General features: G+C 39.2%; 1 protein-coding gene across 1 annotated transcript; it reads left to right on the top strand.

Moving 5' to 3' along the window:
• On the top strand, positions 1-1,798 carry LOC103963864 (BTB/POZ domain-containing protein At5g41330). The gene has a single exon (XM_048590032.1). The coding sequence runs from the start codon at positions 189-191 to the stop codon at positions 1,608-1,610; it is 1,422 nt and encodes a 473-aa protein (XP_048445989.1). The 5' UTR covers positions 1-188; the 3' UTR covers positions 1,611-1,798.
• The last annotated feature ends 13,404 nt before the right edge of the window (positions 1,799-15,202 follow it).

Below are 15,202 nucleotides of genomic sequence, written 5' to 3'. Positions count from 1 at the left end.
GAAAAAGAAGCTCAGCCCCTTAAATACCAAACGCCCACAATTTCTCCACCACCAAACTCCACCTCCTCCAAAGCGACCACCGCCGCCGCTCTTTTCCACATTTCTGATCCTACCCCTTATTCCTCTGCCAATTTTCGCTTCTGGGTCGTTAAGAAACTAGGTTCTTCGGGGCAATTCGGGAACAAAACATGCTCAAGTTCATGCCGCCTGCCGCTAATTCGGGGCTTCCCAGAAACGGGTTTAAGCATACCAAGTCCGAGTCCAACATCGCCACCATAGACGTTGGCGGCCAGCTCTTCCAGACCACCAAGCAAACCCTGAACCTTGCCGGGCCGGACTCGCTCTTCTCCCAGATTTCCGAGTTGGCCTCAGCTCAACTCGCTCCGCCTTTCATTGATCGAGACCCAGAGCTCTTCTCGATCCTCCTCTCGCTTCTCCGAACAGGTAATTTGCCCTCAAAGGCAAAATCCCTTGACATCCAGGACCTAATTTTCGAATCCCAATTTTATGGCATCGAAACGTTTCTGATAAATTCGCTGTCGAACCCATCGCATTTCGATGCTTTTAACCTCGAAAAGTCTTTGATTTTGCCCTTGAACGGCCGAGACTCGCCGTCGTCGATTGCCACGACGCCGTTTGGTTCGGTCCATGTTGCTCACGGCAGCAAAATCACGTCTTTTGATTGGTCGCTAAGGAAAAAGTCAACGATTTTGACCCAATTCACCGCCGTCGATTCGATGCTGGCGATATCGCCGAGGACGGCCGCGGTGGGAGCCACGGACTTCTCGGGGCTCCAAATTCTTGACCTTGAAAATGGGTTTGTGAAGGATACTCTGAATTGGGAGAATGTGACTCGGTCCGGGTCAACAGTACAAGCAATTGGGTCATCGCCTGAGTTTCTCTTTGCTAGTTTCGAATCAGTTCGGAGGAACTCGAATTCGATTATGATATATGATTTGAATAGCTTGAGGCCTGTTAATGAGATTGGTCATTACGAAATTTATGGTGCCGAGATTAACTCAGCAATACCGGCCACGAAACTGAATTGGGTCTCGGGTTATGGTCTGTTGATGGCGTCCGGGTCTCACAGTGGACCTTCAGGAGTTTTGGGCAACATTAGATTTTGGGATACAAGGTCTGGCAATGTAGTTTGGGAGATACAAGAGAAAGTTGATTGCTTTTCCGATGTCACGGTTTCAGATAATTTGTCATCAATATTCAAGATTGGTGTGAATACAGGCGGGATGTTCTTTGCGGATTTGAGAAACATGGGTGCGGAGAATCCATGGGTTTCTCTTGGTGAAACGAAGAAAGTAGTAAATGGGAAGAAGGAAGGTTCCGGGTGCAAGATTGAAAGTCATGGAAGCCAAGTCTTCTGTAGCAAGGGAGGAAATGTAGAGCTATGGTCAGAGGTTGTGGTGGGCTCTCAGAAGAGCGGTAAAAACGGGACGGAGGTGGAAAGGCTCTTTAGGAAGAATTTAATGGGGAGAATGAAGGATATGGGTGGTTCCAGGATAACAAACATGGCTTTCGGAGGGAACAAGATGTTCATGACCAGGAAGGATCAGCAAACTGTTGAGGTCTGGCAGAATTCAGCTCGAGGTTTTTGATCCAATAGAATTTTTTGGGAATTGGTAGATCAGTGATGATATCATCCAGAATCAGTCACATTTTGTTGTAACATTATTTCCTAGCTTGATTTGTTTGTAAATGATCTTGTAGCTTGTGAAGTTTATCATTCTTTTGTGTGATACTGTTACAAGTTTGCCAATTGAATATAAATGATTTATTGGAGGAATTTAATGAGTTCTAGTTATATCATTGATGTTTACCCCTTTCATATTTTCTTTGCACTGAACCTTCGTTGACCAGTTTCCGTTTCTTTCTATATTTTTCTATATATTTTTTGTGTCTGGAGCCTGGAGGTTGTGATATTATCTGATTCTTTTTTGCTTAGCATGTGAGATGGTTCCTTGTCTGTAATATTTGGTTTTAAGATTTCCCAAATCAAATATGGTTAAAATTCATATAATTTTAAGTAGAGAATGGCCTTGATCTGTGTGATGTAGCTGTTTCACATGATAAACACTAATGATATTGTGCATCTTGTTTAGGTGACGTAAAAAGAAATTAGTTATGGCAGAAGCAATTATATGCTGTCATGTCTATTCAAATTCTTGTCATGATCTCTCTTAGTCTTCGCTGTTGTTGCTTGTACTTTTATGGCCATTGCAGGAACAAAGAAGCAGAAATCTGCATTTTGAAGCTTCAGTAGTTTCCCTTTCTGAAATAAAAATGACCGAATTGTCAGCCTGCCTCGCTCTCTTACGTGTGATACGGACTGATGCGGCGTAACTTGGCTTGGTGATGGGATGTGATACTAGTTATGATAATGTAAATTATGTTTGCGTCAGCATGGTGAAACGTAATGGGCCCTGATGAAATTCTAAAAGTAAAAGGAAGAAATTGAAGCTGAATTTTCAGTGGTGAAGGCCAGAACTGTGGTCTTAATCTCCAACTCTGTCTCCAGCCCAAAATCGATTATTCGGAGCCCGCATCCCAGATTGGCATGACATTTCTGCACCGGTTCCTGCCTTTAGAGCAGTACCACCGAAGTTTTTTTTGCCCAGCACCTAGTCCAATTAACAGCCTGGCACCCTGTCCAAAAGCTCTAGCCCGTGAAACAGCCTGGCACCCAGCCCATGCCAGGCAGCAGGCCAGCCCATTTCGAACAGACCCAGAAGCTGGTCCAAAACGCTGGCGTGTGCACAACACTCGCGACTGGGCGCGAGTAGGAGACCGCGTTGCAGGCGGCAAGGCCCTCGTCTCAGGCCAACTTGGCTTCGAACAGCTGAGGGCTACGTGGCCCTCCTCAGAGTCGTTGGATTTCCAACGGTAAAAAAAAATTTAAATTTGACTTTTAAAATGGACCGTCCGATCACAGATCAACGGTCACGTTTTTTTCACCAAAAATAAAATTAAAAAAAAAAAAAAAAGGCCCAACGGTCAGAATTTTGACCGTTGGCCACGTGGCAGCTGATTGGCTATTGGATTTGATTATTTTTCAAATCCAACGGTCCAGATTAATTACAACATTAAAATTTATTAAGAATTAATTAAAAATTGTGAATTTTTTTTAAAAAATACAGAAAATTTTTTAAAAATTAATTAATTTTTTTTTCTATAAATACCTAACCCTCATCTTCCACCTTACACCACATTTCAATATTTTCTACACTTTCTACATTTGAATATTTTGTACACTTTAAGAGAAAAAAATGACTTCGTGGAAGCTCATTGAAGATGTTACGTTGTGTGAATGTTGGGTTCGCACTACTCATGACCCGATTACGGGTAATGAGATGGATAAGCGAGAAATGTGGAGTAAAATTACGAAATCGTTTTGCGATGTACATGAAAAAGATGCCAGATCTAGTCAAGGTCTTCAAGGTCGTTGGAAAAAACTCAACGCATCCTTTACTTGTTGGAAAAACGCCATCTCTCATACTTTTGGTAATCTACGTAGTGGGACAAGTTTAGCGGATGAGGTAACAATATTTTTATTTATTTATATGCATTCCACCCACATCAATATTTTAATTTATTTAATTTCTTATGTAATTTCTATGTAATATGCATTCCACGCCCATCAATATTTTAATTTATTTATTTGTGTTACACCCGTATTTTTTAATACTATCTTATCCCACATTTTTATAGACACTACAAGCACAAGCATTCTACAATGCAAAGAGCCGTAACAAATCATTCAACAAATGGGAATGTTGGCAAATTGTCAAAGATTGCCCTAGATACAAAATTGTGGCAACCGGTCCAGAAGTTGTCATGCACGGTATGGGTCTACGCAGTTCGCCAGAAGCAGACACAGCCGAACAAGAAGCCAACACATTTGAAGACACGGAAGGGACGCCTGAAGAAGTGCCAGAGACCCAACCGACTCGTCAGTCCCTCAGGCCTCAAGATAAAAAGGCATCAAAGAAAAAAGGTAGTTCTTCCAAAAATGACTACACTAAATATATGGAGGAACTTGCTCGTCAAGGTGAAATGAACATGGCATGGGAAAATGCTAGAGATGAGGAAAAAGCTACTGCTATGGCAGCAATAATAGCAGCTACTGAGGCTCGTGATGCGGTGGTTGAGAGACAGAGAAATAGTTAATCGAGAGAACGAGATGATTAGAGAAGCACTTCATCGAGAAAATGAGATGCTTAGAGAAGAAAGGATGGCTCAAACAGATTGTGACACTATGAACAAGTCTCTAGTAGGACTGTCTCCGAATTCAAAATATTTTTGGACATCAGAAAAAAGAGATGTCGTGCGAAAGAGGCATGCAAGAGATGCCGAAACAAGTCAAGGGGGTTCCAGCTACAGAAATCCTAGCAACCAAGATCCTAGCACCACATATCCTAACTCCACAGACTTTGTATAATTTCACATTTATTTGTACTACTTTATTTAATTTGTTATGTAATTTCTTAACATTTTTAGGACTTTATTTAATTTCTTATGTAATTTCTTATTTATTTTTAGAACTTTATTTAATTTCTTATGTAATTTCTTATTTATTTTTAGAACTTTATTTAATTTCTTATTTATTTTTAGAACTTTATTTAATTTCTTATGTAATTTTTGTACTTTATTTAAATATTTGAATAAGATTACATAAACTCACCAAATAAACATTTAAAAAAAAAAACACCAAATAAAATTACATAACCTCACCATTTAAACTTTTAAAAAAAACACACTAAATAAGATTACTTAAAAAACAATACACTTTATTCTTCAACCACAAGCTTTATTTTAATTATCTTCGCCTTCGTGCAATCCCCACTGATGGTCAATCAAGTCATTCTGGCGGGTTATGTGCCAGTATGGCTTTTGCAATGAAGTGTACCGCTGAACGATTAATTCATTGTAACGTCCATCCCGTTCCAACAGCTCGTGTTGCACGGGATCTTCGGTCCGGTTATGAGCATAGTAGATTTGTGTTCTTGAGTTGTTCATCGGATCCGGCTCATATTCATCGACGGCATCATAATCATACCCGTCTTCAACAATCATGTTGTGGAGAATAATACACGTCGTCATGATGGATCGAAGAGCCTCGACATCAAACATTCTAGCTGCAGGCCTGACAATGGCCCAACGAGCTTGCAGGATACCAAAACAACGCTCGACATCCTTCCTACACCCTTCTTGACACTTTGCGAAGTGTTTCTCTTTTTCACTCTGCGGATGTGGCACTGTTTTGACAAATGTTGACCACCTTGGGTAAATACCATCTGCAAGGTAGTATGGTCCCTCGTATTTATTACCATTAATCCAATATGTGCATCTCGGCCCATTTCCTTGCAGCAGTTCGTCAAACACTGGAGATTGGGCAAGGACATTTAGGTCATTCTGAGCTCCTGGAACACCAAAAAAAGCATGCCAAATCCATGTATCAAAAGAAGCCATCGCTTCCAAAATGATGCTTTTGGCTCCTTTTCCGTCGCCATAAGCTCTTTGCCACGCACTTGGACATTTTTTCCATGTCCAGTACATGCAGTCAATGCTTCCAATCATGTCAGGGAAGCCTCGCATCTCACCCTTCCTCAGAAGCCTTCGCATGTCCCTTGGCGTGGGTTGCCGAAGGTACTCATTGGTGTAGAGGGCTTCAATTGCAGAGCAAAACCGCATCAGGGACTCCATAACTGTTGTTTTTCCCATCTTTGCGATCTCATCCACTTGATCTGTAGATGCTCCATATGCAAGCATTCGCAAGGCAGCCGTAATTTTTTGCTCAGGAAGAAGACCTAGAACATGAAAAGCATCATCTTTTTGCACAAAATATGGATCATGGTTGCAAACATCACTCATGATTTTATCGAACAAACTTCGTTGCATTCTAAAACGACGTCTAAAAACATGATCAGGGAAAACGCTATTGGGAATAAAATAATCTTCCAAGAGATCTTTACCTCGTCTTTCCCTTCTTTTATCGATGTTTGCCGCACGTCTGGGTTTGGCCATCTGACCCATAGCTTCCATGATACGGCGGGAATGTGAGGCCCTCCGCCTTCTATGGTGATCATCCTCATCCGCCTCCATTGCGAATGCCTCATCTCCACCTCCCATTTGGTCAAGATTGATCAATTCTTCCTGTTGTGCCAACAACCTTTTTTGCTGCTCTTGTAACTGTTTATACGCTCTCCTTGAAGAAGACATTGTAAGAACTCAAGATTTGAAAAAGATAAAGAAGAATTCTGACCTAAAAAAAAGGATTGAGTTTAGTGTGAGGATGGATGTAGGGATGTAGGGTTTATATGGACAAAAAAAGAGAAGATGAGGTTCTGGACAATGCCACTGGCACTACGTGATTGGTTGAAAATCTTATCGAAATCTTGGCTAAATTATTGTAAACAGGAAGTGACACGTGGCGTGTCGGGATTGGTTGAAAATCTTATCAGAAATCTATCTACAAAATAGTACGTTCGGATAATGACATGTGGCGTGACAAGATTGGTTAAAAATCTTATCGAAATCTTGCCTAAATTATTGTAAACAGAAAATGACACGTGGGTTGTCGGGATTGGTTGAAAATCTTAGCGGAAATCTATTCACAAAATAGTATGTTCAGATAATGACACGTGGCGTGACGAGATTGGTTAAAAATCCTATCCAAAATTAAAACTATTTTTTTATTTATTATTTTATAAAAAAATTATTTAATATTTTAAATGGACTGGGTGCCAGCGCATTTTGTAGGGGTGGAGATCGTTTGTGCCAGCGCATTTTTAGACTAGGTGCCAACATATTTTTTTTTGGGTGGAGATGCTTTGGCCTATTACTGTTCATTAGGGTCTATTATTGTTCACTGAAGTGGATAAATGGGCTGGGTGCTGGCGCAAAGTCTTTAGGGGTGGAGTTGCTCTTAAAAAAAAACGGTCTTGGGATAATCGGTTTGATTACAGACAGCAAGATGCAAATCAGGCTTAATTTGCGAGGACAACATCAAGGGGGAGGGCCCGCTTCTACTTTAATCAAAGCTGAGGTGCCATGGTCAGCTGGAAGGGGTACTCTATCTGATAAGGACCGCGTGTGGAAGGCTCTGAGGATTCTGAACAAACTGACACCACAGAAGTTTGATCTCTTCAAAGGGCAACTTATGTACCCTGACACACGGAAGAGGATTCTCTATCTTTCTATTTCTATTATTTTTTTATTCTTTTCTCTCACATATTATTTTTTATCTTATTAATTTTATTAAAAAATTAATATAAGATATTGATCTGATTTAATTATAATCGTTTAAATAAAAGAACATAAAATAATAGAGAGATTATAAAAGTAAATAATCCTCGTCATTGCATCGGCTGATATTTTAAGAGAGGTTCTGCTTTATTTTCTTTTCCTATTATTTCTCTCTTTTGTCCCTTTTTTGGCCTCTCTTTCTTTTCTTGCTTTTTTATTATTTCTTTCTCTTTCTCCATCTTTTCCTTTCCTTTTATCTTTCCCGTCCCTTTTGCCCGAAAGAGGGTCTCTCCCTCTTTCCTCTTCTTTTTCTTTCTTTTTCTTCCTTTCTCTTTCTCCCTATCTTATCTTTCACTTTGGCCGAAAGGGCTACATACATACATATATATATATATATATATATATATATATTATGACACACCCCGACCGAGATCAGGGCGTGATGGCCGTCACACGAAGGTGACGTAACCATATGCACGTGCGGAAGCTAATAAAATAGTAATAAAAGTAAGAATAATTAAAAACTAGCATACAGAGTGCTAAAACAAGTGCTAGCGTAAGTGAAACGCTAAATTCAGAGCAATAAGTCTACAACAGTCCAAAAGAAAAGATGTGACAATAGTACACCCGAAGGTGACCCTACGATAATGGGTGTCTGTCAGAAATGCCGGGACGCCCTCTGGGAAACCACCGAAACTGCTACTCAACTAGAACCTGGAGGGGCGCAAAACAAAAGCGTGAGTGGGCAAAAACAAAGCTTTCGAAAACCATTTAATAAAATACATTCTAACCCCTCGCCGTAAAACCTGTATACTTCCCAGAAAATAAATATACGTATAGTATATATGCCAATCATGCTCAAATATATACCATGTGCTCAATAATATGCCATGTCGAAACCTTATAATGATATGCAAGTGCTCAGGTATAATCATGTTAATATCATGTAATCTGGCAGCCGGAGTCACCTAACGTGACCTGTACGGCTGCGTTTAGAGCTCAAATCTCAAACTCAAATACTGAACCTGCCCACGAGTCGGAACCACCTAAAGTGGTCTGTACGACAGGCCTGTGTGTAATACATGTATACGCTCTAGTGCTACGATCACGTGAAGGCTGTGCGAATAATCGCGGTCACCTACGAGTCGGAACCACCTATAGTGGTCTGTACGACAGGACTGTGTACCTAACTTGGATCCAAGCTGAGCGTGTGGTGCGGAAGGTAAACATCACGTGAAGGACTGTGCCCTACCCTGGGCGGGAGCACTAACACCGGGGGTGCAGGTTATGAGCTCTCTAACTATCTCAAACCACTACTGAAACATAAATGTGAATAACACTTACCTGGCACTTACCTGTGCGTCCACAACACCCAATATGCATATGTATATATGTATGCAAATAATAATGTACTCACAGTGCACAACCAACGATAATGTATACATGGCATACAACTAATAAACATTTAAATCATTTCTGGGAAAATATAGTATATAGGTATATACGGAAAACCAAAAGCCCACTCACTGGTATGTGGAAAGGTCGTAGCCCCCCTGCCTCGAGTGCGCACGCTCGTCCTCGGGATACGTATCACCTATATGCGAAATAACTATAAAAACGTTAACTTTAAAGCACATAACCAACTTCTCGTAATAACTTCTCATACATTGCTCAAAATGGACAATTGAATATACCAACGTGCTCTACACAACCTCAGGATCACAACCATATTTTTAGAAAAATTTTCCACCGCCGCACGCACCTCCACGCGCCGGCCAAGGCACGGCCACACGCGCCGGCCACGCGCAGGCACGTGCCTGGCACGCTGACGGCGTCAACTGACGCCGTGAGGAATATTCCGTTAGTTCTAACAGATTTCGTCAACGGCGTCAGGAATATTCCGTCACCTTCCCCGGCGAGCCTCCGGCGACGTCTCCGGAGCCGGAAACTGGAAAAACCTGCAATCTACGTTTTCTCACTCGTTTCTCCACCATTTTTCGTGATTCTTGAACCAAAATGAAGCCCTAGACTAGAAGAACACGTCCAAACAAGTTTTAAAGGCTAAAAACCACAAGATCATACCTGTCCACACAAACCAAAACCGGCCAACTTCGAACCAGGCTGTTCCGACGTCCAAATTTGTCCAACGAGTTACTCCGGGACTCCTGGGAACCTCACTAAGACATCTACGAGCTTCAAAATTCCAAAAACGTGCTAGATTAATGTTTGCATGAACAGTACATAAATCTGCCATTGTCGAATCGACGTGAAAACGACGGATTTCTTACCTGAAAATGGTACGATTGTGCTCCCACGAACTTCACGATCACGACTGTGCTCTTAGTTTCCTCGATCTGTGATGATTTAGTGTAGTTGTGTGTGTGTCCGTACGAGTTCGAAGGAAGAAGAAGAAAGAAGGGAGCTCAGGAGAGAGAGACAGGGAAGAGACAGAGAAAATGATAGAGACAGTGAGAGTGTGTGTGTGGCCCAGCACCTGCCAACACCACACCAAGCAACCAAAAACATAACGAAACGAATTAGGGGCAAAGTTGTAATTTCACACGTACGGTTACATGAATTTTGGGACGGGCTGTCACATATTATGTGCTTATATTGCATGATATTATATGAAAAGAAATAAAAAGAGAATCTGAGCACTTGGCCTGATTGGGCTTTATATTGTATTATATTATATGAAAAGAGGCAAAAAGAAAAAGAATAATAAAAAGAATAGTTGCCCAAGTTTCTCTCGTCTCCCTCTTTTTCTGCGTTTTCCAATTTGCCTCCGACTTGGGGCACTTTTCCAGTTTATTATCTTTGCAACGGACAAGGATACTCCTATGCTTTTTTGGTATCAACGAGAAGGAATACAAGCCAGGCAACAACATTCTTTCCAATGCTAGTTGCACTACCAATTGCCTTGTTTTCCTTGCCAAGTTTATCAACGACAGAAGGGCTGAAGAGGTAGACGTGCCTCTTCCTTCAACATCATTCCTAACAGCATTGGAGCCACCAAGGCTGTTGGAAAATCATAGCAAACAAAGTTGCCCTTTCTGATCAGTACATGGAAGGCCATGCAAAGGAATGATGACTTTTTGACCAAGCCATATTTTCTTTTGTATAGAATACAAGCCATGTGTTCTTCATACTCGATCTTCTGGAAGAGCTTGTGAGAGTTCTAAGTTTCGCAAACTTTGCTCAAATTTATAAAACTTGGGGGGCTTCTGTTTACACCTAAAATGTGTCATTCGGGCTAAATATGGCATTTGGAGGATGATGGGGCAAAACATTGAACTTGGAGAGATATTTGGCTTCAAGTGGGATAGTTTTAACATTATAATATTGCTTTTCCCCTTCGTTTGGGTGGTGGAGGTTTGCCAAGAGTTTTGTTTAAACAAAACAATTGCATGCTTTCAAGTGGATTGGAAAGCACATAGACATTCCTGCAGAAGACATGTGAAAGAAGCTAGCTTGCTTCTTTTAATTATTAGTTTATTGCAAGTGGTGGAGACATGTGCTAGAAACATGTGGAAATAAAAGTTGCCCTTTTTAGATATTATTCCATATGCAAGCTAGCAAATGAAATGCATTCGGGTTGGATTGGTGTTGTCAGCAATGAGGCTTTTTCAGATCTTTATATAAAGGAGCAGAGGCAGAAGGATTATGGACACTCAAACAACCAATCAATCAACTCTACTCAAATCATCTCGTTAGCTTCCTTGTAGACATTTAGCTTTAGCCAAGCATCCATTACTTTCCTTGTTTATTAGCTCTGCTACTCACTATTAGTATCGATTTCCTTTGTAGTTCATGTACAACTCTTTTTCAATCATTTAAATTACAAGCAATCCACAATACCAATCATTTACTTTCCTCTATCAGTTGCACTTCCAGCAACCTTGCCATTTACATATTGTTCCATCTCTTCATATAAGAAAAGTCCTTATCTTTAAGGCAAATAAAGAACCTTGATTTGAGCCACTCCCACTTAATGACACAATCTCTTGGTTGGAAGTCGAATTCAGGCGCAACCTCAATCATTCAGATCTCGTCTACTAGTGGCATCTAGTAGTGGTGCGCATGCACCCACCAATTTCATGTTTGAGTAAATTTCTGGCATGCCCGCGAGGCCCATGGTGAATTTAGGGAGCAAACACCTTGTTTCTTGTATGCAGAACTTAAATTGTGGTCTTCTTCCTGCTCTTTGCCCACCTGATTCGGCGGAATTTAATATTCCAGCTCTGCTGAAACGGACTTTCACCATCATTATTATGCGGTTTTGCATTCTCTTTTGATGTAGCAGTAACGATGGCTACTTCACTTGGTTAACAATTTGCTCAATTTGCTCATCTGCAAACTAGGTTTTTATCAACTCGAACATGATGAGGTACTCAGCAGCTACAGACTACAACCCACACATGCCAATATATTGAGAGTCTATATTGTTTTATTTTGTTTGTTCAAAATATACCCCGAAGGCAAATTTCTGGTTCCATCCCTGATTATGACTTTGACTCCCAATGATATATATTTTTTGGTTATTTATTTGAGCTATTCAAATTCTTTCTCGTTATTTTTTTCACAAGACAAAGAAAAAGAATGCTGATTGCCTTGCTCTCATTCTGTATATCTCCCGCTATGAGGAAGGTGAGACACTTGGTGGTCAATTGAGATAATACAAAATAACAGCATTTTCGAACTCATAGAAACGATATCTTAGTCAGTAATTTGAGATGAGTAACACTTTCGAATTCAAAGTATTCTAGTCTTGAACATGGAGAGAAAGCTCTATTATTGGAGTTTACAAACTCTCTGTTTTAAGAGATTAACTTACATGAAACGAGTTTATTGACAAATAGCGTCCAAGTCCTGTCCCATCCATGTCGATAATGGCTAGATGACATTGGCTCCACAACTAGCTACTAGACATTGAATATTGCATGTAGCTAAGTACAAGACCCATTATATTTTTATGGATAATGTTAGGAAGACCAAAAGAGGAAGATGTCTGTTGTTTCCTGATAGTTCTAAGAAAGATTCCAGAGAGTTCTTCCCAGGCCTATAAATATGTGTACATATCCTTTGTATTACTCATACTTGGTTGAGATATCTATAAAGATTACTTGTTTATATAAGCTTCCTTTGTTTAGCCTATATTCTTGTTTGAGTCATCCTAAAGAGTAAGTAAAGATCTTAGTTAGTGTAAAGCTTAGTTTTCCCTTTGACCCCTAAACTCATAATAATTGTTAGACTTTGGCAATTTCTTATATGACCCCTTACACGACACGTAAATAACATGAAACAATGGGTTTCGGGTTGATATGATAACTAATCAAGTTGTTATCGGGTCATACTATAAAAACCCGTTAATAACGAGTCCTTAATAGGTTTACACGTCGGTGATACATGGGTAACCCGTTTCGATATGTTAAGAAAAATTTTATTTTGATAATTTTAATTTTTTAAAGGGTAAATTACACTTTCATACCTTAGGTTTAGGGTCTATTTCAATTTCTTTTATACCTCAGGTTTGGGGTCTATTTCAATTCCTTACAACATCTTTAAAACATTTCCCTTTCATACCTTAAAAACTATTTTATTTTAAAATAATACCTCCATTACATTTTTCATTCATTGATCCGTTAAGTACTCAAGTGGCTGCCAAATGTGTGTCACACATCAAATTTTTTTTTTTGTTTTAAAAAAAAATCTGAATCTTCTTGAAAAAAAAAAAAAAAAAAAAAAAAAGAGGCTGCTGAACCCGCAACCCCCACCCGCCCAACCTGAAGAAGAGGAAGAGGAAAAAAAAACAAAAAAAACCCATCCCTTCCTTGCAACCCACCCAGTTCTTCCCTCTCCCGTCTTCCCCAAACCCCCCACAATCCATCGTCTTCTCCGAGCTCACTCGGCTATCTGCACACGCCATGATTCTATCGGATTACGAAACGGATTGGTTGGGATTTTAGAACCAACAATGGGAGAGAAGATGCAGAGCAGGGGATCCAGTGCTCGTCTCTCCGGCATCGTTTTCCGGTCTCAGATCCCGACGCTCTTGGTCTCCATGTTCGCCACCTTCGCCTCCATCTACGTGGTCGGTCGGTTCGTTCTCTTTCTCTTCTCTCTCTGCAGTCTGCACCCATTTGATGTTGCAAAAAAATGGATTAGACCCATGCGTTAAATTTTCTATCTTTCCCTTCCTTTTTGTTTGATCTGGGGATTGTGTATAGGCTAGGAAGAGGTGTGGGCTGGCGGGCGGGGGATGGTTTAGGGGGATCCGGCTTACTCCCAAAAATTTCAACTTTTGAAGCATCAAAAAGTAAAACTCCTCGAATTCAATCATGCCGATCAAATCAAAATCATGGTGCTTTTAGGGAGAGAGAGAGAGGGATTGAATTGGAATTGAAGAGGGAGGGAGGCGTACCAGGAGATTTTCTAACTTTTTTATTTTATTTTATTATTATTTAGAAGATTGAGGTTTTAAAAAAAAAAAAAAAAATTTTGTCACGTGGCACAGATTTGACAGTCACGTCAGCATTTAATGGATCAATGAATGAAAAATGTAACGGATGTATTATTTTGAAATAAAATAGTACTTAAGCACGAATGTATTATTTTGAAATAAAATAGTACTTAAGCTATGAAAGTGAAATGTTTTAAAGATGTTATAAGGAATTAAAATAGACCCTAAATCTGAAGTATGAAAGTGTAATTTACCATTTTTTAAACTAATAAAATAAACTTACTATAAAATACAATAGCCATAGTGTGTGTATATGTATTATATGAAATATGAAATATGTATTAGGTATTCTTAATTCAAGTTTTATTTATTTATTTATTTTTAGTATAAAAAAATATCAAGTAATTTAAAAATACCAAACATATTAAAAAATTAATAATTTATTTATAAGTGTAAAAAATGTTAAAAAATATGCAAACTCTCGTGATTGTATCCTCTAAGGTTTATGATAGGTACATCAGCGTGTGAAAACATATATAAACGTTTGTGATTGTATTCTCAACCTTGAAACGCAACTCCCTTCATTTTGTATATCCTTGAACATTTGGTATTTTGTAGTAATGTACTAATGTTTTTTTTACTAAGCTCTTATTTTGGGGTATGTAATACTTGAAAGAGAAATGTTTTTTTTTATATGTTTTGAAGTAATATTTATGTGATAATGTGATATATGTCACAGCCCATCCCAAATTTTTATGATTTTACAAATTTTAAAAACGTGATTTTACGAAAACATCCTAGAGGTAAAGGGTTTTTGGCTTTCGTTGATCAGTGTATAGTAAGAAGTATGGAATTCTTTTAGCGTATTGCTAGTGATTCAGTTTTTATTTATTCTTAATTCTATTTATCTTCTTAGATTCCGCACTGTGCACATGGTTACGTCACTCTCACGTGACGGCCAGCATGCCCTCCTTAGGTCGGGGTGTGTCAATATGCATATACTAATTTGGTATTATGTTTTCTATTTTTTTGGGTCAAATTATATTTTTCATTTTCATTATTTATTGATTTAAAATTTTTTTTAACGAGTAACGGGTGGTTCATATTACTTGATAATATTAATGGGTCGATTTCGAGTCGGGTTATATTACCCCGTTTACCTTAATAGATGTTACACGACACGATCTGTTACGATATCGGATGTGTTACGAAAATGACACGAACAAGGGAAACACGACACGAATGCCATGTCTAATAATTGTTATTGTCTAATTCTATTTTGTGCTACACTATATTTCATAATTTAAGAAAAATAAACGAAGTTAATAAAAATGACCAACAGAGCAACACAAGATAAAATCTGACAAGAGCATCTGTCATTTGAGTTTAAGGGCAAAAATGAAAATCTGGTTATATTTAATAAATTTTGTAGAAAATTGAACGAAGTTATATAATTGAAAGACAAGAACCTTCAAATATGGGTTT

Source organism: the organism of the source record quoted next, unplaced genomic scaffold (assembly GCF_019419815.1).
Source record: "Pyrus x bretschneideri cultivar Hongxiangsu unplaced genomic scaffold, Pyrus_bretschneideri_v1 Contig3, whole genome shotgun sequence".
NCBI classification, from domain to species: Eukaryota; Viridiplantae; Streptophyta; class Magnoliopsida; order Rosales; family Rosaceae; genus Pyrus; species Pyrus x bretschneideri.
The sequence above is the reverse complement of the archived record's forward strand: the minus strand, read 5'-3'. Positions and strand labels throughout refer to the sequence as shown.